This window comes from Enhydra lutris, unplaced genomic scaffold, assembly GCF_002288905.1.
Source record: "Enhydra lutris kenyoni isolate GAN:26980312 unplaced genomic scaffold, ASM228890v2 scaffoldscaffold2, whole genome shotgun sequence".
NCBI lineage: Eukaryota > Metazoa > Chordata > Mammalia > Carnivora > Mustelidae > Enhydra > Enhydra lutris.
The window spans coordinates 33,628,206-33,651,637 of record NW_019154086.1 but is presented as its reverse complement, the minus strand read 5'-3'; the positions used below and the strand labels follow the sequence as shown (position 1 = coordinate 33,651,637).

The window sequence follows — 23,432 nt, the reverse complement described above, 5'->3', positions numbered from 1 at the left end:
CCAAATAAATAAATAAATAAAATCTTTGGGAAAAAAAAATAAGTAGGCGACAGGAATGGTTCACTTCATTCTTTTTTCTTTCTTTTTTTTTTTTAAAGTAATCTCTACACCCAACCTGGGGCTTGAACCTACAATCCTGAGATCCAGTCGCACGTGCTACCAATGGAGTCAGCCAGGCACCCCAGTCTACTTCATTCTTTATTTCATTCCTTTATTTAACAAATATTTATAGACTTCCCAATGAGCAAGAAACTGGGTAAATGCTGTGGAGAAAGCAGAAATGCTCCAAAGTTTATAAAGTATGGCTTGAGCTATTCTAATAACTCTAGCACTAATTTCTCAATTTCATTGCTAAAGTATCTACAAGCTTTACTTTGATACCCAAAACAAAAGAGAAAATAGAAGTAATTATCCCAATACCTCAATTTTTTACAAAAATATTTTATTTATTTATTTGACAGAGATCACAAGTAGACAGAGAGGCAGGCAGAGAGAGAGGAGGAAGCAGGCTCCTGGCACAGCAGAGAGCCCAATGCGGGGCTTGATCCCAGGACGCTGGGATCATGACCGAAGCCAAAGGCAGAGGCTTTAACCCACTGAGCCACCCAGGCGCCCCCCCATACCTCAATTTTTTAAAAACCCTACCTCTGTCTGAATTACTTGTTGTCCTCACTTTAGTTATAGAAATCTTTTCATCAGGTCTCTTCAAAAGTGCTTTTAGAAAATGAGATCTGCAGTGATTTTCAGTAACCCATATACTTTTGCACTGCAAACCAGTACACATATTCAAATATATTTATAACATCAAAATAATTAACAAACAACATTTATCTCTGCTATGTGCAATGCACTGGATAGATTTTATTCTTTTCTGGTTTTCTTAGCCCAATATGGGGCTTGAACCCAGAACCCCAAAATCAAGAGTTGCATGCTCTACCGCTGAGCCAGCCCCAGTTGCCCCTATTCTGTTCTTTTTTTCTTTCTTTTTAAATTGCTAGTGGCAACTCATTAGATTGACTTCACACCTCACTAATTGCTCGTGGCCAATAGTTGAAAAACACTGCTCCCAGTCTGTCCTTTAGAAATGAAGAAGCAAAGTAGTAGTGCTCAGAGTAGAAACATGGTCAACAGTGCACACCTTCTGTCCAGCAAACTGACAGATCTCAAAGCCATCCAGAATTAAGTCTCTGGGACAAAAAAGGCCTGTGATTGCTCAACCCTTTGACCATGAAGCCACATGTCCTGTGGAGGATAAGGAAAAATCTTCTGGAGAACAGAGCTGGAGCATCCAGCCAAACTGACCAAGAAATTCACACACTGCAGGACTGGGAGTCATCATCCTTGTCCCACTGAATAAGACATATGCTATGAACTCCTGACATCCTATTTTCCCTCCACATTATGTACTGGGTGCAGGGACATTTGGCCTTGTACTTCCAGATCATGGAGATTTACTCCGGACCAGACCAAAAGGAATTCATATCACTCAAAAATCCCAAGCTAGGGCATGCACTTAATTCCTAGCTGAATATCACCTTCTTTCCTGAAGAATACTGAACCGTGGAATCGTATCTTACCCCAATTCCACTTCATCATAGTTTGCAAAACTATCTAGCTAATTAATGGCATCTTCTGCTGTTTTCTATCATTGATACCATTTTCTTCTATTTTAATATTTGATATTTTGATGTAATTTGAATGGAAGTTAAAAAAATGAGCTCAGGGGCACCTGGGTGGCTCAGTGAGTTAAAGCCTCTGCTTTTGGCTCAGGTCATGATCCCAGGGTTCTGGGATCGAGCCCCGCATCGGGCTCTCTGCTCAGCAGGGAGCCTGCTTCCTCCTCTCTCTCTGCCTGCTTCTCTGCCTACTTGTGATCTCTGTCTGTCAAATAAATAAATTAAATATTTAAAAAAAAAAAAAAAGAATGAGCTCAATGGCCATCTTGAAACAGAAGTAGAGTTGGTTCATTTTAAAGCTTTTATTACTATTTCACTTTTAAAGTTCTGTTCTTAATATTTTTAATAATTTTTCAATTTTATTTTAAAAATAAGGTCTATACCCAACATGGGGCTTGAGCTCATGACCCCAATATCAAGAGTCACATTCTCTAGGGGTGCCTGGTTGGCTCAGTGGGTTAAGCATCTGCCTTCGGCTCTGGTCATGATCTCAGGGTCCTGGGATCGAGCCCTGTATCGGGCTCTCTGCTCAGCGGGGAACCTGCTTCCTCCTCTCTCTCTGCCTGCCTCTCTGCTTACTTGTGATCTCTATCTGTCAAATAAATAAATAAAATCTTTAAAAAAAAAAAAACCTATTTAAAAAAAAAAGAGTCACATGCTCTATTGACTGAGTCAGCAAGGCGCCCCCTGTTCTTAATATTTTAATTCTTAATCTTGCATTTTTAATTTTCTTCAGTCTTTTTATAAATTTGCATTACTTGGGAAATGTGGGTCGCTCAGTTGGTTAAGCATCTGCCTTCAGCTCAGGTCATGATCCCAGGGTCCTGGGATAGAGCCCCGCATCAGGCTCCCTGCTCAGCAAAGAAATCTGCTTCTCCCTTTCCCTCTGGCCCTCCTCCTGCTTGTGCTCTCGCTCTCTCAAATAAATAAATAAAATCTTTTGCAAAAATTTGCATTACTTTCTTCCTGTGACTTGCCTTCATTGAAACAGTTGCATGGTAATGGCATTAGGGAAGCTCCAAAGCACTGATGGGATTCAGGACACACTATCCCAAAAATGGCACCTTGGCAGAGTGAACATTTTATGCTGAAGGAGTCTGGGAAAACAGCCAGAGCAAGAAGGTCTTTTTGATCTCCCTCCCTTGCCCTTCTTCCCTGAAACTGATGATAAAATCCTCCTAAGAGAAGTGCCTTCCCTACAACTGGAGGTCTGTTTCTTCAGGTCTTTATTTCCTTATGTAAGTTCTCATGTCACATAAAACTTGTATTAAATCAATTTATATCCTTTTCTCCTGTTACTTTGTCTTTATCGGTTTAATTTTCAGACCCAGCCAGGAACCCAAAGAAGGTAGAGGAAAGTTTTTCCTCCCCACACCACAAAGACGAGTCTGGAAACCATATCCACCCCAGCTATCCCAGCAGTAGCTGGGCTCCTTAGTATATCTGCCATCCCTACTAATGGTGGCTTAAGTAATAACCATTCTGCTGGTGCCCTAGAATTCTGAAGTGCTGGTGTTTCTTGGCTTCCTGAATCATGTTGTTTCTTTGAAAAGTCACTGTTCAAATCAATGCCCTGTACAACCATTGGATTTAGGGCAAACTGTCAACAATATGCCCCTTGACAACACATGGAGACTCAAATCTCAAAGATGCAAATGTAGGGGAGCGAAATATGTCACCCCAAAATATGGCTCTTCAGCTTAAGGATTATTATCTTGAGCTGGGTTTTTTTGTTTTGTTTTTAAGACTTTATTTATTTATTTGTCAAAGAGAGAGAGCACAGCAGGGGGAGCAGCAGAGAGAGAAGCAGGCTTCCCGCTGAGCAAGGAGCCCTCAATACCAGGACCCTTATATCATGACCTGAGCCAAAGGCAGATGCTTAACTAACAGAGCCACCCAAGCACCCCTTAAGCTGGTTATTTGTAAGAAACTGCAGAGATAGGAGAAGTTCTAAAAACCAGGTAAAAGTTAATCTTTTGTAAGAACAATTTACATTTATAAGGGAAATCTCCCATTTGTAAAGATGTCCCTCTCTCTCTCTCTGTCTCTCTCTCTCTCTCTCTCTGAAAAACAACCTTACCCTTGTTTACTGTGCCTTTCAGGGTAACTTCTCGTAACTGGCCTCCCCGTCCCCCAACATCTTCTAGCCTTTATCTGGAGATGTTACTTAAGGGGATGGCCATTTCGGGAGTTACTCAGTTTTCCTTGGTATCTCCAAGGTATATAGGAGGTATACATGCTATTAAACTTCTCTTTTGTTTTTCTTCTGTTAGTCTGTCTTGTTACAGGTGTGTATCAGCCAAGCACCTAGAAGAGTAGAGGGAAATTATTTTCCTTTCCCCCTACAAACTTCACCTTGATGAGTAACCAAATGATGCTGGAGAAATCCAGAAGATAAAATTCTTAGCACATTATCTGCTTGCCTCAGATGTGGTTAATTCTCCTAAGCAGGTTTTGCAAATGTACCAGGCCAGTATGAGGTACTGACTGGGATCTTTACTATTCTCAGTTACCTGAGAAAGCAGGAATAAATAAGAGATGATGAGGTAATGTTGGGGTTTGGAGCAAATGGTCAAGAAAGAATTCTTGAGATGTCTTCAATGAAAAAAGGTGGTTTTATTAAAGCATGGGGATAGGACCATGGGCAGAAAGAGCAGCACTGACGTAGTGAGGGGTGGTGATTATATATTTTCAAGTTTGGAGCGGGGATAGGGACATTTTAAATCTATAGGGAATTTGGGAAGGTTTCCAGGACCTTGAGGGGGCTAGCCATTGTTAGGAAAAGGGCATTTATTACTGTCTAGTAAAACCTTAGTCATGAGATCCTTCAGATGTGTATCAGTGGACTATATGCTTAGGAGATGATTGCCAACATATATCTTGGCGGGGTAGAGATAAAGGATAAAGTTTCCAAAGGAATTTTTATATGTTAAATAAGATTTACAGGATCCTGGAAATCAGGATAATGTTAAACCAAGACTGCCTTTCGCCCTTAGCAAGGTACTAACGTCAAGGCAGCTGATTTCCTAGAGGAATGTCACTCTGCCTGTTTCAAGGACTTGTTAATGGGCTGTAAGTAGTAAGAAAATTTCATTTTTTTTCATTTGCTCTTGTTTCCCATTATCAAGAAATAGCAGAACTATCGAGCTCAGTGGCCCTGATTTCTCTTTGAGTCAACTTTTTTAAGAATGGCATTTCTGGCAGCAGATTCCCCAGGCCTTCCCAGTGGTGAGAAAGACCAAGCTGATTTAGGTTTCAGGACCAAAAAGAATAAGAGGTCTTGGAATAAGGAAGAGTTTAACAGTTAGAATTTGTGGAGCAGCAACCATCCTTTCCCTCTCCTGTTCACACAGGGGAGGAAGATTTGACATTAGCACTCACTCCCTTTTCCATAAGACTGAGAATGCCATATATCCTGTTTCCACTAAGTTAGGAAATAGTGATTATCTCTTTTCTGATGTTTGCTAAGCTACAGAGCCTTCTAGCACTTCATTTACCTGAGACAAGGAGAAAGAAGCATGATCAAAAGAGGGAAGCAAGAGAGAGTACCTGGAGAATCACCTACATTCCCACCACTTAGTCTGAGGATAAATGAGTTTCCAGGGTGCCTAGGTGGCTCAGGCAATTGAGTGGCTGAGGCCCAGGTCATGATCTCAGGGTCCTGGAATTGAGCCCCACGTTAGCATCAGGCCCCCCACTCAGCAGAGAGTTAGCCTCTCCCTCTGCCCATCCCCCAACTCATGCACACACGTGAGTCTCGCTCTCAAATGAATAAAATCATTAAAAAAAAATAAAATGCACGAGTTTCCTGTAACTTGAATCGACACCATGGAAAGTGGCAGGACTGAAGCCAACTTGTAATACTCCCCACAACACATACCCATGAGTGGAGTGATTAAGCCCCGTCACATTCCACAATTAAACTTATGTGTCCTTCCCATCCCAGGTGGTGGGGATCCAAGAGTAAAAGGCTGTGGACTAAACAGCCTTGGGAGTTAGCAGGTAGGGAGAGAAAGAGGTAAGAATCTCTCAAGCCAGGGGACTATGATAGGGAGCCCCTACAGAACCCTCAAGGAATAACCATGACCAAATGTGCTGGAGAAGAACCAGCATTTGGACACCTGTCTCATGAATGGAACTAACAAATGTCAACACAAAAAAGGGAAATGTAAGCAAAATGTAAGGAGACTTCAGTTGTGTGTTTTCTCTCTCTAGGTGTTGTGGGAATATGCTTTTAGCTGCCAAATAATGACAGTGCTGGGTCATATATGTATGGGAATAGTTTTCACTCTTCTCCCAAGTTTTGTGCACCATTAATTATGATAAAGCTAATGTTGCTTTCAACATTTCATAATAAGACGTATGACTAGAAAATGACAAATAAATAAAACCCAAAAAAGGAAATGTGAGTCTAAAAGAATATAGACTGAAAGGGGCCATAAGAAATCCAATCATTTAGGGGCACCTGGGTGGCTCAGTGGGTTAAAGCCTCTGCCTTCGGCTCAGGTCATGATCCCAGGGTCCTGGGATGGAGCCCCACATCGGGTTCTCCGCTCAGCGGGGAGCCTGCTTCTCTCTTTCTCTGCCTGCCTCTCTGCCTACCTGTGATCTCTCTCTCTCTCTGTCAAAATAAATAAATAAAAATCTTAAAAAAAAATCCAATCATTTAGAAAAAACAGTAAGAACTAAATTTATTTGATAGAAATATATTAAAAAAAAAAAAAAAAAACAGGTCTAGATACCCAGGATACTGAAAGAAAAGAAGGCCAAGGGAAAAAGGCAGCCATAGATCCTGTTGTTTTGAAGATAGGAAATCAAGATGTAAATCCTTTATTTGAGAAAGGCAAAAAAACCCGGGCTTTGGTCAGAAATTCTGCCTAAATTTAGGACTTTTCTATTTTTTTCAGATGACCCTATTATAACTGTCTCATATAAAAATGATCTTGCCTCTATAACTATATAGTTCACCTTGTCCTTGGACGATCAAACAAGCTATCTACAAGAAAGACCAGAGACAAAAGCCAGAAAAGCAGACCTTGTTGACCCCGAAGAAAGCTGCTGGCCAATGGGATTCCTCCTAGCCTTCAAGTATGTGTTAACACTGCTACTACCTAAGTGGAGAACAAGAACGTTCAGAAAATGGTGACTGCACACAACAGGAGTCCCGCTGGTCTATTTTTCTTCTTGTCTATCTTGTCCTAAAATCATGGTTTCCCTACTGACTATAATCAAGGCAAAGGTTAGAACAAGTCATTTCATCTAGTCCACAAAAAGACCTGTACCAGCTTCACTTTCACATAGCTTATCTGGAAAGACAATGCTGCAGGGACTGCGTTGGCAGAGGTCATCAGAACTGATTACAGTGATAACTGTGATGAGATCTGACATCATTGGGAGGTAAACCAGGAACGCAGCAGGTCCATGAGCTTGCCACAGAACTAGTTTTAAATGTACTCTGTTAACTTCTCTGTTGAGAGAAATAGAACATCCCCTTAAAACAAGAAAAGCTATTGGGGCTCCTGGGTGGCTCAGTGGTTAAATCCTCTGCCTTTGGCTCAGGTCATGATCTCAGGGTCCTAGGATCGAGTCCCGCATCGGGCTCTCTGCTCAGCAGGGAGCCTGCCTCCTCCTCCTCTCTCTCTCTGCCTGCCTCTCTGCCTACTTGTGATCTGTCTGTCAAATAAAAAAACAAAAACAAAAACAAAAACAAGAAAAGCTATTGAGGCATGAGACCCAGGGAATAAAAGCTAGGATATAACATCCTATCCTACCCAAAGGCGATGAAATAAAATCACAAGAACAAAAATCCGTGGCAGATTTGAGGCCTTACTAAAAGTAAATGTTGTTTAATTAGGAAATGTTGGGAAATCTACTTTATGTTTTACCAGCAGTCAGGGAGCGGCAATAAGCTTCTCACGCTATATGACTGATTCTAACAAGTGTCAACTCTTTGGACCATGTGGTACCTCTGACATTGTCAGCATCACAGATCATTAAGAGAACCTTCTATAGACATGGCGGATGTTCGTGGATTATCACTGGTGTTATAAAAGAAGCCTGTAGTGTTAGGATGATTTTAGCAGCAAGTATATGTATATATCAGATCCTCAGACCAACTCAAACTGGCTTTAAAAACAAAGAAATTTACCATGTTACATGAGGAACTGGGATTCAAGATACTTCAAAGATCGGCTACTTTAGGGACTCAACAATGTCCTAAGCATTCCTATTCTTTCTATCTTGGGGGCTGCCTCCTCAGCACATTGCTTTTCGTCCTTATAATTATCCTCATGATTCTGTCCGGAGGGTTATTCCCTTCATCTAACAACAAGTAGAAATTAGCCATTCCTTATTACTAAAAATGGGTTAGGTGACCTTCTCGTGTAGCTTTGCCCCACATTCATAGGTAGTTAGAAAGCAGTTAGGGGAAAAAATTAGCCTCAGGCATGATGTATAAAGAGTTAATTTATTACAAGTAATCAAAATTGATAAAACTGGAAAAGTCAACAAATATTCTTTCAACAAAAATTAAATATGGATGCCGAAAATAACAGTGTCCAACAGTTAAACTCTCTTTTCAAATATTAGCACTACAGGTATATATCCTTTATCCTGGTGACTTTATAGAGTATTTCATTTTTCCTAAAAGCATATTACATTAATTACAACTTGCTTAAATTGTTCTATTACATTTAAAACAATCATCTCTTAAATATTTAAATACCATCAGAGTGCAACTTAGATCATTCAGAGAAATTTCCATTTCAACTCAATGAAAACATCTACATATTTACATATTTTACTCTTTTCTGAGTGGGTCACCTCCAGACCCCTTGGAATAGTTCACCCTTTTCTACGAAAGTGTATGCGATTCATAAGTTCTCTGAACTTCAATATAAAGGAGTAGTTATTTATGTTGTCTTTCCATGTGTCATAAGTCCTTCTAAATTTCTCATAATAACTTTCTTTTTTCAAATTGAAATCTGATCCAATTTTTTTAAAATAACTGTCTTTTTTCCATATTTCTCTCCAGGAGCCTTTGAATTTTTCCAAATAACTTTCTTCAGATTCTTCCTTCCATATTCCTTCTCTTTTTTTTAAGGCTGTTAATTCAGCTTTAAGTAAGTTTCTGTGAATTGTCCAATAGATTTTAGAATCATAGTCTAGCCCTTTAACAAGAACAGTTTTGCCAAGGCCTCTTCTCAAAATTTCTTCATTCAGACTCACACTAAAATACCTACCCTTGAAGAAAAAATAACACAGACCAATTACTAAAGAAAATTGCTACTATACCTATAACATCTTCACTTTGAAATTTATTTATTTATTTAAATTAAATAATCATCCAGGGGCTCCTGGGTGGCTCAGTCAATTAAGTGTCTGTCTTTGGCTCGGGTGGTGATCCCAGAGTTCTGGGATGGAGCCCCACATTGGGCTCCCTGCTCAGTGGGGAGTCTGCTTCTCCCTCTACCTCTCCCCCCCACCCCTTGTGCTATCTCTCTCGCGTTCTCTCTCTCTCTCAAACACATATATAAAATCTTTTAAAAAAATAAATAAATAAACCAATTAATTAATTTAATCATCATTCAGAGGGGCACCTGGGTGGCTCAGTGGGTTAAGCACCCAGCTCTTGATTTTGGCTCATGTCATGATCTCAGGGTCTTAATATCTAGCCTTGCGTCGGGCTCCGTGCTCAGTGCAGTCTGTGAGATTCTCTCTCTCCCACACCCTCTGCCTCTCCCTTCCCTTCACATGTTCTCTCTCTCTTTCTCTAAAATAAACAGATAAGGGGGCGCCTGAGTGGCTCAGTGGGTTAAGCCTCTGCCTTCAGCTCAGGTCATGATCTCAGGGTCCTGGGATTGAGCCCCACATCAGGCTCTCTGCTTGGCAGGGAGCCTGCTTTCCCCCCTCTCTCTCTGCTTGCCTCTCTGCCTACTTGTGATCTCTGTCTGTCAAATAAATAAATAAAATCTTTAAAAAAAAAAATAAATAAATAAACAGATAAGGGGCACCTGGGTGGCTCAGTGGGTTAAAGCCTCTGCCTTCGGCTCGGGTCATGATCCCAAGGTCCTGGGATCGAGCCCTATATCGGGCTCTCTGCTCGGCGGGGAGCCTGCTTCCTCCTCTCTCTCTGCCTGCCTCTCTGTCTACTTATGATCTCTCTCTGTCAAATAAATAAATAAAATCTTTAAAAAAAAATAAAATAAAATAAACAGATAAATAAAGTCTTAAAAAAAAAATCAGTCATTTAGCAACTTAGCCTCCAAAGCCAAAAAACATAAAGCAAAGGGCTCTCTAAGAACTTAAAACAGCTAATACTAAATCCAAGAATTTCATTACTAGGAGAGATCCTTGTTCAAAGTTAATTGCCTCTTTTATTTTTTTTAAAGATTTTATTTATTTATTTGAGAGAGAGAGTGCGGGAGCACACGAGCAGGGGGAGGGGCAGAGGGAGAAGCAGACTTCCCACCGGGCAGGGAGCAGGGAGCCCGGAGCCTAAACCTGGACTGGATCCCAGGACCCTGAGATCATGACCTGAGCAGAAGGCAGCCGCTTAACTGACTGAGTCACCTGGGCACATCTTAATTGCCTCTTTTGTAGCATACAGTTCCCCACAAACTCACTGGTCTTCTAACCCAAAGAGATGTAAAAGTAATAAAGTATAAAAATCGGTTTTTGTTTGTTTGATGTTTGGGATAAAGAAGCACACAAAATAAGCAAAACAACAGAGGCTATAACAAAAGAAACTAAAAGCACACAAATGCAAATTGAACTGAATCATCACTGAACTATTAGATTAGGTTTCAGAATTCCAGTGCGTAAGAAGGTGCTGGCATGTAAATACATTTTTTATTTTTTAAAATATTTTATTTATTGGGGCGCCTGGGTGGCTCAGTGGGTTAAAGCCTCTGCCTTCGGCTCGGGTCGTGATCCCAGAGTCCTGGGATCGAGCCCCGCATGGGGCTTTCTGCTCAGCCGGGAGCCTGCTTCCTCCTCTCTCTCTCTGCCTGCCTCCCTGCCTACTTGTGGTCTCTGTCTGTCAAATAAATAAATAAAATCTTTAAAAAATATATATATTTTATTTATTTATTTATTTGACAGACAGAGATCACAATTAGGCAGAGAGCAGGCAGCGAGAGGAAGGGAAACAGGCTCATCGCTGAGCAGAGAGCATGATGTGGGGCTCGATCCCAGAACCCTGGGATCATGACCTGAGCCTAAGGCAGAGGCTTTAACCCACTGAGCCACCCAGGCACCCCAAATACATTTTTAAAAGACTTCCCACAAAATAATTTTTTTTAAAAGATTATCTATTTATTTGACAGAGAGAGAGAGAGGTCACAGTAGGCAGAGAGGCAGGCAGAGAGAGAGGGGGAAGCAGGCTCCCCACCGAGTGGAGAGCCCGATGCGGGGCTCGATCCCAGGACCCTGAGACCATGACCCAAGCTGAAGGCAGAAGCTTAAACCACTGAGCCACCCAGGTGCCCCACCACAAAATAATTTTTACATGACAAATAGGACTGGACCATGCATCTTCATCCTTTAGGAAATTTTCTTCAAGGAAAACCTCACTTCTAAATGAAACTGGATAAATGGGATTTTTTCCTACTAATTTACAGTATAAAGGAGATCCTGCTGGGGAGGCTGGTTGGCTCAGTCAGTAGACCTAAGACTCTTGATCTTGGAGTTGTGGGTTTGAGCCCCATGTTGGGTGTAGAGATTAATTTTTTTAAAATCTTAAAATAAAAAAAATAAAAAATAAAAAAAAGGAGATCCTGCTTAGCTATTTATATAGTCCTTGTGGGATTTTAACCTAATGAGATTAATTTTAACACTAATAATTTAATAGCTTTCTTAGTCAAGTACTTCACAATTAAATTCTAAAAATGCGAAAACTCCAGGTTTCAAGTAAGAGACATTTTTAGGACTTTCATAAGGAACAAAGTAACCTTTTTTCCTTTAAATGCAGTAACTTTTGGTCATAATGAGTTAATAAATACAGTCTTAAAGGATTTATTGTGTTTTTCTCAATCTTTTAAATTATAAGAGCTCATTCCCTTAAACCAAAATCAGAATAACTAAAATTCAATCTCACACATTAGTAAATTCAACAAATGCAAATTACCACAGCATGCATATACTGCATAGTTGGGTCACCTAGGAAGTAATATAAGCTAAAGTATTTAAGGTGAAGTATGAGCTCAGGAGCCAGAAAGGGCTGGGTTGAATACAGGCTCTTCCACTTGGTTACCCTGAGTCCCATCTATAAATGGGAGTAAAAACAATGACTCCATAGGGTGGTTTTGAGGATAAATAAAATATACTTCTCAATTTAAAACCAAAGATAATGTTTTCTTAATTAAAAAAATTTATTTTTATTTTTTATTATTTATTTATTTATTTATTTTTAAAGATTTTATTTATGGGGCACCTGGGTCAGTTAAGCATCTGCCTTAGGCTCAGGTCATGATCTCAGGGTCCTGTGATCAAGCCTCCTGTCAGGCTCCCAGCTCAGCAAGGAGTCTGAGTCTCCCTCTGCCCCTCCCCCCTCCATATGCCTGTGCTCTCTCTCTCAAATAAACAGAATCTTTAAAAAAATTTTTGCAAAAGATTTTATTTATTTATTTGAGAGAGAGCATATATCACAAGGGCCAGCAGGGGGAGAGACGGAGGGAAGAGAGAATATCAAGTAGACTCCCCACTGAGTGCATAACCCAATGCCTGCCTTGATCTCATGACCCTGAGCTCATGACCCGAGCAGAAATCAGGAGTCAGGCACTTAACCTACTGAGCCACCCAAGCTCCCAACATTTTTTTTATTTTTAAGTATCTGTATACCGAGCGTGGGGATCTAATTCATGACCTCAAGATCAAGAGACACATGCTCAGGGCACCTGGGTGGCTCAGTGGGTTAAAGCCTCTGCCTTCGGCTCAGGTCATGATCTCAGGGTCCTGGGACTGAGCCCCGCATCAGGCTCTCTGCTCAGTGGGGAGTCTGCTTCCCTCTCTCTCTCTGCCTGCCTCTCTGCCTACTTGTGATCTCTGTCAAAAAAATAAATAAAATCTTTTTAAAAAGTATTGAATCTTTTAAAAAAAAGAGTCACATGCTCCACCATCTGAGCCAACCAGGTGCCTGGAGAACATAATATTTTTGTAAGGCCTTTGGCATCTTTATATATTTTGCATTACCAGCTTGCTTTTTATTTTTTTAAAAAAAGATTTTATTTGTAAGTAATCTCTACATCCAACATGGGTGGGGCCTGAACTCACAACTCTGAGATTAAGAGTTGCATGCTCCATTGACTGAAGCAGCCACGGACCCCTACCAGCTTACTTTTAACTCTAAGACACTTCAACCAATCAGTGTTGGATAATTCTTATTTTGAAAGAACTGCATATGGGGCGCCTGGGTGGCTCAGTGGGTTAAAGCCTCTGCCTTCAGCTCAGGTCATGATCTCGGGGTCCTGGGATCGAGCCCCGCATCGGGCTCTCTGCTCAGCGGGGAGCCTGCTTCCCTCTCTCTCTCTCTCTGCCTGCCTCTCTGCCTACTTGTGATCTCTCTCTCTCTGTCAAACAAATAAAATCTTTAAAAAAAAAAAAAAAAAAAAGAACTGCATATGACCCAGACATACAGAAATTAACGGGTTTCATCAGGCTTTCTATCAATAGTTCAAAAAGCTCTAAGAATTCAAAATGGTTACAATTTTAATCCCTTTAACATGAGGTTATTTTTTTCCTCAGATTATTTTTGTTTGTTATATAATAAGGGACTTTATTTATTTATTTTAAAGACTTTATTTATTAATTTGACAGAGAGAAAGAGAGCAGGAGAGGAAACACAAGCAGGGGGAGTGGAAGAGGGAGAAGCAGGCTTCCCGCTGAGCAGGGAGCCTGATGCAGGCTTGATCCCAGGACCCTGGGGCCATGACAAGAGCCGAATGCAGACGCTTAATGACGGAGCCACCCAGGTGCTCCAATAAGGGACTTTAAGAGTAAGAAAACTGTACTTCAACCTGTCATAACACTTTACCTACTTAATTTTCTACATTCTTTTTTCAGTAATCGTCCACCAAAAGCCTGAAGTAAGGCTCCTGCAAGGACTCAGGACAGAGACACAGGGACACTGATGAAGCTCCACAGCATCCCCAGTTACACAGTGGCCATGGTCAGTCATAATGGTAGGAAAACTCGGAGGCAAGTCTTTAGTTGACTGATTACAGATCATAAACAGTACTTAAATATTCTCGACTTTACAGTTCAGAGACTGAGCACTATTTACTTCAGAAAACACCCCTGCTCTTTGTAGTTTCCAGCTGACAGGGCTCACTCAACAAGCAGTTTCTAATAACAAGGGCGATACACTATACTCATGTATAAGTAAATGTGTAAAGATAATCCTCAAATGAGCAATGTCCAAAGTCATTAATAATTTTAGGTTTCTTTCATGTTCTTAATTTTCCATTTTTTATAATAAACATATAAATAATATTTAATAACAAAATGTATATATGAAACACCTGGTTCACTACACATGATCACTATGAGTAGCAGTTAAGAAAGACAAAAATTCAGTCCCATTGTAGATTCAAGATTCTAATTAATGATGGCTCTGAACAAATAAAAAGAATAAAATACTGCTCATGATTTCTTCACACTTACCTTATTCACTAGAAGATAGCAAAAGAGCACCGAATTCTCCTTTCCAAGAAGTTGAAACCATAGCAATTGGGAAGGTTTTAACTCTTTTTGTAACCACACCTTCCCAGTTTCAGTGAGTTCTACTCCTGCCAGTTTAACCAACAAAACACCACAGGGCTCTTCTAAAAAGGTTAGATAGAAAATTGTCTAGCTTTAATATCATGTTGCAAAAGCAAATTTCAAAGTCACATGCCCCCGCAAAACGACTAAATATACTATGCTTCTTTACAAACACCCAGACTCTCTAAATGTAGATCTATTTATATCTGTATTCAACTTTTCTTTTAAAGCAACCGAAGCATGTAACATATGGAATAATGTAAAAAACCCATTTCAGTAAGCTCCAGAACAGGATGGAGAAGCCATTATAAGCAAATGCATATATGGCAATTTACAGTGCTGTCTCAGCATGACCTCTGGAAGCAGGTTCTACTTAATAGCATCCCCAGAATTGTGCAGTGTACAGCCTGGACAAACCCAGGTGGTGACATTGCTGCCTGAGCCCTGAAAAGTCATCACTATTCCAGAGAGAAGAGATTTAAATTATGACAACATAATTACAACAACATGACATAACGGTTGCTCAATTATTTGTGGAAAGAATGCATAAACGCCTGAATGAAATCCTGAATGGTGGAATAAAAAAAGGGGGGGGATCTGAAGCCAAATTAAATAGTCCCTTGTATTTATTTTTTTATTTTTATTTTTTAAGATTTTATTTATTTATTTGACAGACAGAGATCACAAGTAGGCAGAGAGGCAGGCAGAGAGAGAGGGGGAAGCAGGCTCCTTGCAGAGCAGAGAGCCCGATGCGGGGCTCGATCCCAGGACTCTGGGATCATGACCTAAGCTGAAGGCAGAGGATTTAACTCACTGAGCCACCCAGGCGCCCCTGTCCCTTGTATTTAAAGCCAAGAGTTTGTACTTTCCCTCACAAAGCTACTAAAACTTAAAATGACTTTTTTTGCTATTTTACAAATGACTTCTAATTAACAAATACTAAAATAGTTGTGTTATTTTCTCACTCTACTTACTTTTCCATGAAGATATGATAGGTAAAGTAATAGGAATATGCTCAATTTCTAAGCCATTCTCAGTTATTCGGCGTAATCGTCCACGTAGTTTAACATTCTTTCGTATAAATTCTACTGGAATATCTGAAGAACTTGTAAATTTTGATGTCTGTTGATTTATAAAAAAAACACAATATTTTATTATTATTTTCATTTTAAATTATGTCAAATTGTCATCTAAACATTTAACAAGAAGATATAACCACTGAAAATTTTTAATTTTGTCCTTAATTTTATATTAATATTTTACTTATGATTTAATCGAAGTGTTGGGGGGGAGCACCTGTCTGGCTCTGTTGGTGGAGCATGCAACTCTTGACCTTGGGGTTGTGGGTTCAAGCCCCACACTGGGTACAGAGATTATTTAAAAATAAAATCTTTTGGGAAAAAAAAAACTATGAATACTAAAAGTGAGAGTTAGTATTTTAAAAGATCCTGACAACTAGGATGATGGGATAAAATATAAAAGTCTTCCCCTGTACTCCCCAAAACTAATGTAGGATAGAAGACAATAAACTAATTGTAGGATATATGAGAAAGATAAAGAACTTTAGTTCATTGTGAACTCAAAATGAAATGAAAGTGTGACAAGTCTACAAAAAAAAAGTACAAACTCCCTCTCCTCTCCACTCTTCACTGCTCCCCACCAAATTCAAACACCAAGCAACATTGTAAGGAACAGATCCCAAACAAGAAATAAGGAAGAGATTGTTCTAGATCAGGCCCTCATGGGATATACTGTGCTCTCCTGCGTACCATATCTCATAAAAGACTTCAACAACAAACTAGAACAAAACTAGAAGATGAGAAAGAAGATGATAAAGTGCCTGGAAACCACATCACATGAGAAAACCAAGAATATCTCGCACAGGGGAGGGAAGACTTAGAAGTAGAGAGGGTCATTAAAGACATCTCCAATTACTAAATATCTATCCCTTTTTAATTTTAGGTGTTTTCATTGAGGATATACATAAAAAGATCTAAGAGTGCCTTGGTGCTTGGAATTTTAGAAATTATTAAGGAGCTAGGGGAAGAAACTGAAATAGAACCCATGATCCTTGCTCTCACCAAATTCACCATCTATGTGAGGAACCTTTAAAGGCAGATCCCATTGCATCTACCTTTTCTGCATCCAATAATCCCTCAACAGCAGAAAGTTCGGTGTTGTATTTCTGTGACATAACAGGCACTATCTGGGAGATGAACTAACAATGTAAGTAAAACCAGAATACAACTGCAGAGCAATATATAAGTAGGTTTAAGATAAGCAATATATAAGAGGGCCCCCGAGTGGCTCAGTCAGTTGGGCATCTGCCTTCAGCTCAGGTCATGATCCCAGGGGCCTGGGATCCAGCCCCACATCAGGCTCTCTGCTTGGCGAGGAGCCTGCTTCTCCCTTCCCTCTGCCTGCCACCACCCCTGCTTGTGCTCTCTCTCTCTGTCAAATAAATAAATAAAGTCTTAAAAAAAAAAAAAAGATAAAGTATAAGTGCTAAAGGGTTCGGCTGCCTGGAGAGTTCAATCCATTAAGCATCTGACTTCGGCTCCAGTCATGATCTCAGGGTCATGAGATCGAGCCTCGAGTCAGGCTCCATGGAGCCTGATAAAGATTCTCTTTCTCCCACTCCCTTTACCCCTCCCCCCCATTCACTCTCTCTCAAATAAGTAAATAAAGTCATAAATGCTAAAGGGTCAAAAATGGAAAGAATAAGAAGATCTGAGGGAGACATCTTAAAGCAAGTGAATTCTAAACTTGTGATAAACATCCTGCTCTCTAGAAGAGGCAGAAAGATGATGCCACTAACAAGAACACTGTCCCTAAGCCTCAGATGGAGAAGGAAGTGTCCTAAAGGCAAAGAGACAAAAGCTGGAAACACTATGAAAAGAAAATAATAAGTGTTTCAAATTCAGGAATATGAAATTTGGAATCCAGTTCTGCCACATACTAGATGGATGAGAATTACTTAACTTCTTCGAGTATCCATCTCCTCTGTCCATAAAAATTAGGTGTAAGAATGCCTCTTTCAGGGCACCTGGACGATTTAGTTGGCTGAGCATCTGACTCTTGATTTTGGCTCAGGTCATGGTCTCAGGGTCATGGCATCAAGCCCCACGTCAGGCTCTGTGCTCAGTGGGGAGTCTGCTTGAGATTCTCTCTCCCCCCTGCCTCTCCCACACTCTCTAAATAAACAAACAAACAAACAAATAAATAAATAAATAAATTTTTAAAAATACCTGTTTCATATGATTATTTTAAGTATTAAATGAAATTATGTATCTCAAGTGCTTAGCACAGTACTGAACTCAATCATCATTTTTTACTTTTTAAATATGAAATTTGGACTTATCTACCAGTAGCTGAAAGAATATGAGAGGTTGGTAAACTCAGGAGGAGGAAAAAGGGGAGGAAATACAGAAAGAAAGCTGAAGGGGAGCTATTAGGTCCCCTTTGTGGCAGGACTTTGGTTGGTTAATGCATTATCTATTCCCAAGCCTCTTTCTTTTGTCATCATGTACTATAAGGGATGGAAAACCTAAATGACCGCCTTCCCAACCTCCTTTCCACCTAGAGGTGGCCATATGATAAAAGGATGTAAGCAAAAGTCTACTGAGGGCTTTTGGTAAAACTTCTGTTTTCTCAATAAAAAGGAAAACATGTGGCTGGCACCTTCTTTTTCCCTCTTCTTCTGCTTTGAACGTGAATATGCTATTTGGAGTTACAGCAGCCATTCTGTGCCATGAGGAAAGGCACAGAGAATCATACAGACCTAAACTCTCTGTCATTGACCCAGAGACCAATGCCAGCAGCATCCTACCTCCAGAAGTCTTTCAACATGAGGAAAAAAAAAGCCTTTTAAATTGGTTAAACTACTGCTGCATGGGGTTTCTCCTGCTTGTAGCCAAAGTTCTCCAACTGTTACACAATAAAATTGTTTGCCCCCTAATGTTCCAATATTCTTTTTCTACCTCTTTAGCTTGCTCTTCTCACCACTATTCATTATTTTCAAAACTCATAAACCTAAGAAAAAAAGACACCAGAACTATGGTCTAAGATGAATAACTTCATAACATACTAATATAAATTACTATTAATGAATAAGTAATTTGCATAAATCAATAACATACCTAATATTGTATAAATTAGAACAATCTATAATTAATTTATGTCATTTTTAAGGGCTAACAAGTGAAGTAATCCCTCAGATTTATTTTTACCAAAATTCTATTTTTAAGATTTTATTTATTTATTTGAGAGAGAGAGATAGTGAGAGAGAACACGAGTGGGTTGAAGGGCAGAGGGAGAAGCAGACTCCTCACTGAGCAGGGAGCCCACTGCAGGGCTCAAACCCAGGATCCTGGGATCATGACCTGAACTGAAGATAGATGCTTATCCGACTGAGCCACCCAAGCACCCCTTATTTTTACCTAAATTCTTAATCAGATCATTTAGTATTTTGACAATTTTGAAACCTTCAAAATACAAATGTCATGGAACATAGATTGTAAGATAAAGAAAAAAGTGAAATGAAAAGAGCTAAAGCTTCAAAAGTTCCACTTTAAAAATATAAGCTAAATGTGAATGACTTACAAAATCATGGAGGTGTTAAAAGAAAAAACCTATTAGATTATTAGATACAAGGTTAAAAATGAGTTCAAGACACTTAATAAAAATGGGGGGATAAAAGTCTGACTTTGGAGTCAGAGGGAAAAGGCAGGAGTTGGAAAAGATGTACTATATAGTACAGTAAAGCTACGTATTCAATGATAATATAAAACAATATAGAGATAATAAACGCAAGACATTAATATACACAGAAGCAATAAACTCATTCCAGACTGTAACATGACACTACAATTACACTCAGTGACAAGAATCAGTTACTTAAAAGAACTTTCAAAGCCTGAATTGTCAAAAGGATTCCGTAATATCTATTATTAAAACATTACTGAAAGGCCGAAAAATATGCTAACTGAGAATATAAATTATGTTTTTACATCACACTTCTTGCTCTGTTCATTAAACAGATCTTACAGATTGCTACAAATTGGAGAAAGTATAAATTATTCAGTGCTAAAGGACATAATTTGACTATAATCTAAAACCACTATACAAAACGGTTTTGAGACATGCCACAACGTCTGAAATGCAAATTTAGTGATTACAGCATTCTAGCCAACTAAATCCTTTACAGATTCCTTTTTAAGCATGAAGAAAGGTGATTATGGAAATACAGACCGGGCAATCACTTTCCATACAATCCTGCGGATGTGTTGCTTTTAAACCAAGATCTTAAAATGGGTTTGTTGTTCTAAAATAATATTTAAGACTTCTTTTTTTTTTTTTTTTTAATTTGACAGACAGATCACAAGTAGGCAGAGAGGCAGGCAGAGAGAGAGAGGAGGAAGCAGGCTCCCCGCAGAGCAGAGAGCCCGACGTGGGGCTCGATCCCAACACCCTGGGATCATGACCTGAGCCGAAGGCAGAGGCTTTAACCTACTGAGCCACCCAGGCGCCCCAATATTTAAGACTTCTAATATGAATAACAAAATGATACACTGCTTGAGAGAAAAATGGTCCACAAGTGAGAAGAAATTAACTGTCTCTTGCTTATCATAGTGCCTTCTTCATTTTTTTAACTTACCATCCGAACACTTCTTAGAAGTAACACTGTTCCAGCTACGGCCATTACGGTGCTGATGTTCTTCAGAAAGAGATTAAATGATTAATTCTCACTAGTTGTTATTCATAATAGTAAAAGTACTCATTGGAAGGGGACCAAAAAGAAGACTGACCTCTCTATTAACTGTCCAAATAAAGTGCATCCTTCAACTAACGGCCCATTTCTCCCAACAAACTTTAACTGCCCACCTACTCATTAATCTTCCTGCTTTTTCCCCAAACAATCTGGCACGCACAGTAATTACATATGTAATATTGTATTGTTCTCTATTGACTGTTCCTTTTAACCATAATTCCTTAAATGCATGAATCAGTCTAATACTTCTTGAACAATGTCCACAGTAACTTGCATAACCCTGAGTCTACAGTGGGAATGTAAATATTTGGTAGAAAACTTTACTATCCAAAGCTTAAAATATAATGCTTTAGATGTATATGTGGGAGAAGAGTTGGGAAGAACTTATCAATGTTTTTAAAGTGCTTCATTAGAAATAGACTGGGACACCTAGGTAGCTCTGTCAGTTAAGCATCTGCCTGCAGCTCAGGTCCCGATCTGGGACGAAGCCCCACAGGCATCTCTGCTCAGCAGGGACCCTTCCTCTCCCTGTCCCTCTGCCTGCGGCTCCTCCTGCTTTTGCTCGTTCTCTCTCTCTGTCAAGCAGATTAGCAAATAAAATCCTTTAAAACACACACACACACACACACACACACACACACACACACACTGAAATAGACCTAAAAATTTTTAACTTAAAAAACTTAAAATTAAAAAAAAAAAAACTTAAAAAAAAAACTTAAAAATAAGAACCTGAGGCTCCCACAACAAGCGTGATAATCTAACATGTTTTCCTTCAAGAAATAGAACTAGGTAAGTAAGAAATGAAGCTGAAAATATACCCAAAGAAATGAAGATGCTAAGATTGCTCTTAGTGTTGAAGTAAAGCTACTTAGATCCAACTCTGATCTTCCTCTAAACATCAGGCAAACATAAAACAAAACGGTGAAAACTTTGTAATTACCATCACATAATGCCTTTTATTTATTCTGTGGATTTCCCATTTGTGGGGGGAAAAAGGAAATATACACAAAGATACACCCTGTGATTGGGATATTTGGAATAATGTATCCATATGCCAATTTTTTAAAGATTTTTTTAAGAGATTTTATTTATTTATTTGATAGAGAGAGATCACAAGTAGGCAGAGAGGCAGGCAGAGAGACAGGGGGAAGCAGGATCCCAGCTGAGCAGGGAGCCCAATGCAGGGCTCGATCCCAGAACCCTGAGATCATGACCTGAGCTGAAGGTGGACATTTAATTGACTGAGCCACCCAGGCATCCTTCCATATGCCAGTTTAAACACTGTTCCCTCTCTCAATCTACTGAAGTCGTTTTTTTAATTTGAAACAACCCATGCACCAAATTCTGCTTCACTGGAAGAAGCCAGGCTTTGTCAATTAACACGTGTGTATCTATCATTCATTAATGCCACCCATACCTGTCTAGCACTTACTAAGTGGTAGGCAATATTCTAGGGGTAAGAGCTGTACTTGGGAAGGAAACAGCCATGGTCCAGGGCCTTGTGGGGCATGATTGCAGAGCCTTTGCAAAACTGATGGTCCTACTCAACTTCTCAGAAGAATTTAACATAGTTACTCATTCTCTCTGAAAATATTCTCTTCCCTTGACTTCTAGGACACCTGGTTTTCCTGATTTTCCTCCTACTCCTTCACTGTTTCTTTCCAATCTTTGCTGACCTCCTCCTTTTCACAAATTCTAAATGTTAAGAGAATCCTTCAGGTCCCAGGTCTCAATTCTAGGATTTCAGAAACTCTTCTGACTCGTTCCAAGATGCCATTCAAGCTTAAAACACTAGCTTAAGGTTTATGTGGTTCATTCCTAAAGTTGTATGTCCAGTTATGATCTCCCTTCAATGCCAGATTCCTATACCTGGTTGCCTAGATAACATCTAGAACTTGGTTTAGAATTCTAATAACCATCTTCAGGTTCACACACGTCCACCTTCAAGTTCACATGTCCAAAGAGTCCTCCAGATTTCCCCAACAAATCACTGACTCCCAACTCCTTCCCAGAAGCAACTTTGACCACCGTCCACCCCTTGCTTCCTCTTTCTTTACCTCCCACCCCAAATCAATCACACCATTCCCGGGGAACTAGCCACAATCTTGTGTCGCCTGGTCACCTAAGATGTCCCACGCTTGGTCGAACTCCAGTGCCCTCTCACTTCATTAGAAACATAAGGACTACGGGACCACGTGCCCACCCCCCACCCTTGGTTTCCTGTGCCTCGCCGTCCCCAAATGCTTTGGGGGGGGGCGGTGCTGGCGCCCCACTCTGTGCTGCGTATGTCTCTGAGGTGTCCCCGGGGCCCACCACGGTCCTAGCAGTAATTTGGCAGAGGTGGCCTCCTTGGCCCTCCGCGCCCATCCCACGCAGCCAGCCCAACCAGATCGCACTCCCCGCCACGACCGCCCGTCCCTCGCTATCCTGGCGAAGCGGCCCTCCGCCCCGCCCGGGCCCTCATGGTTCCACTGCGCGCGGCCTCCCGCAGCCCGCCTCCCTCGGGCTCGCTCCGCGAGGCCCCGTGCCCACCGCCTGCCCGGCCGGCTGGTTTCCGGTACCCGGACGAGACGCAGGTGGTCGTCGGCCCACTGCGAGACCCGCGCCACCACGTTGGGCGCTGCTCCGTCCTGGTCTGTCGGCTGCGAGGCCGGGGCCACAGTCCGCCCCGCCATGTTCCCGGCTTCCCGCGAGCCAGCGGCGCGCTCCTCGGGCGGACTGCAGGGGGCGCCGCGCTCCTAGGGCGCAGCGCGCGGATCCAGGCTCCCCGGCCTGTGGGGGCCCAGCGCGCCTACGGACAACCGGGTCCTTGTCTCCCCCACAAGCCCCCCCCCCCCAGGAGTGGACTGACGGCGGCTATGGGCTCTCTCGTCGCCTGTGGACGGGCCCCCCACTGAGTCGGAGACTGGCGACAGTGACCCCCACCCCAGCATATATGCAGGGGGTTTCCGCCGCGCTGGACGTCTGTGTGGGGCAGGGGCGGGGGGCTAAAGGCTTCCCAGCGATGCTGGTGGGGAGGCGAGATGATTAGTTCGTGACTTCAGTTAACCCAACTTTAGTGTGGGTTCCGCATCTGCAATGCAGAAAGGAAATTGAAGTAGTACTTACCCTTGTGCCCAAATACAACAAGATGCTTAATATATTTGAATCGTGCATTCAAGTTTGCATGATTGCTTTGTAACCCTAATATCACGTGCTCTAAATTGTCGAACTGTTAACTGATT

The 23,432-nt window shown here is 40.9% G+C and overlaps 1 protein-coding gene across 2 annotated transcripts; it reads right to left on the bottom strand.

Annotated features, from left to right (window-relative positions):
- Positions 1–449: 449 nt before the first annotated feature.
- On the bottom strand, positions 450–22,883 carry LOC111151514 (chromosome unknown C3orf33 homolog). 2 transcript variants are annotated; one of them, XR_002640860.1, is made up of 5 exons: positions 20,092–20,610; positions 15,410–15,557; positions 14,337–14,497; positions 8,147–8,918; positions 450–470 (listed from the first exon to the last, which is right to left on the bottom strand). XR_002640860.1 is itself a non-coding variant. In XM_022509555.1 (5 exons), exons 1-5 carry the CDS (start codon positions 22,881–22,883, stop codon positions 8,520–8,522), a joined length of 882 nt encoding a protein of 293 aa, XP_022365263.1. The 2 variants fall into 2 exon arrangements, 1 of the variants encoding a protein (XP_022365263.1); XM_022509555.1 differs by lacking the exon at positions 450–470 and adding an exon at positions 22,770–22,883 and having other exon boundaries at positions 8,520–8,918; positions 20,092–20,151.
- Between the last annotated feature and the right edge of the window lie 549 nt (positions 22,884–23,432).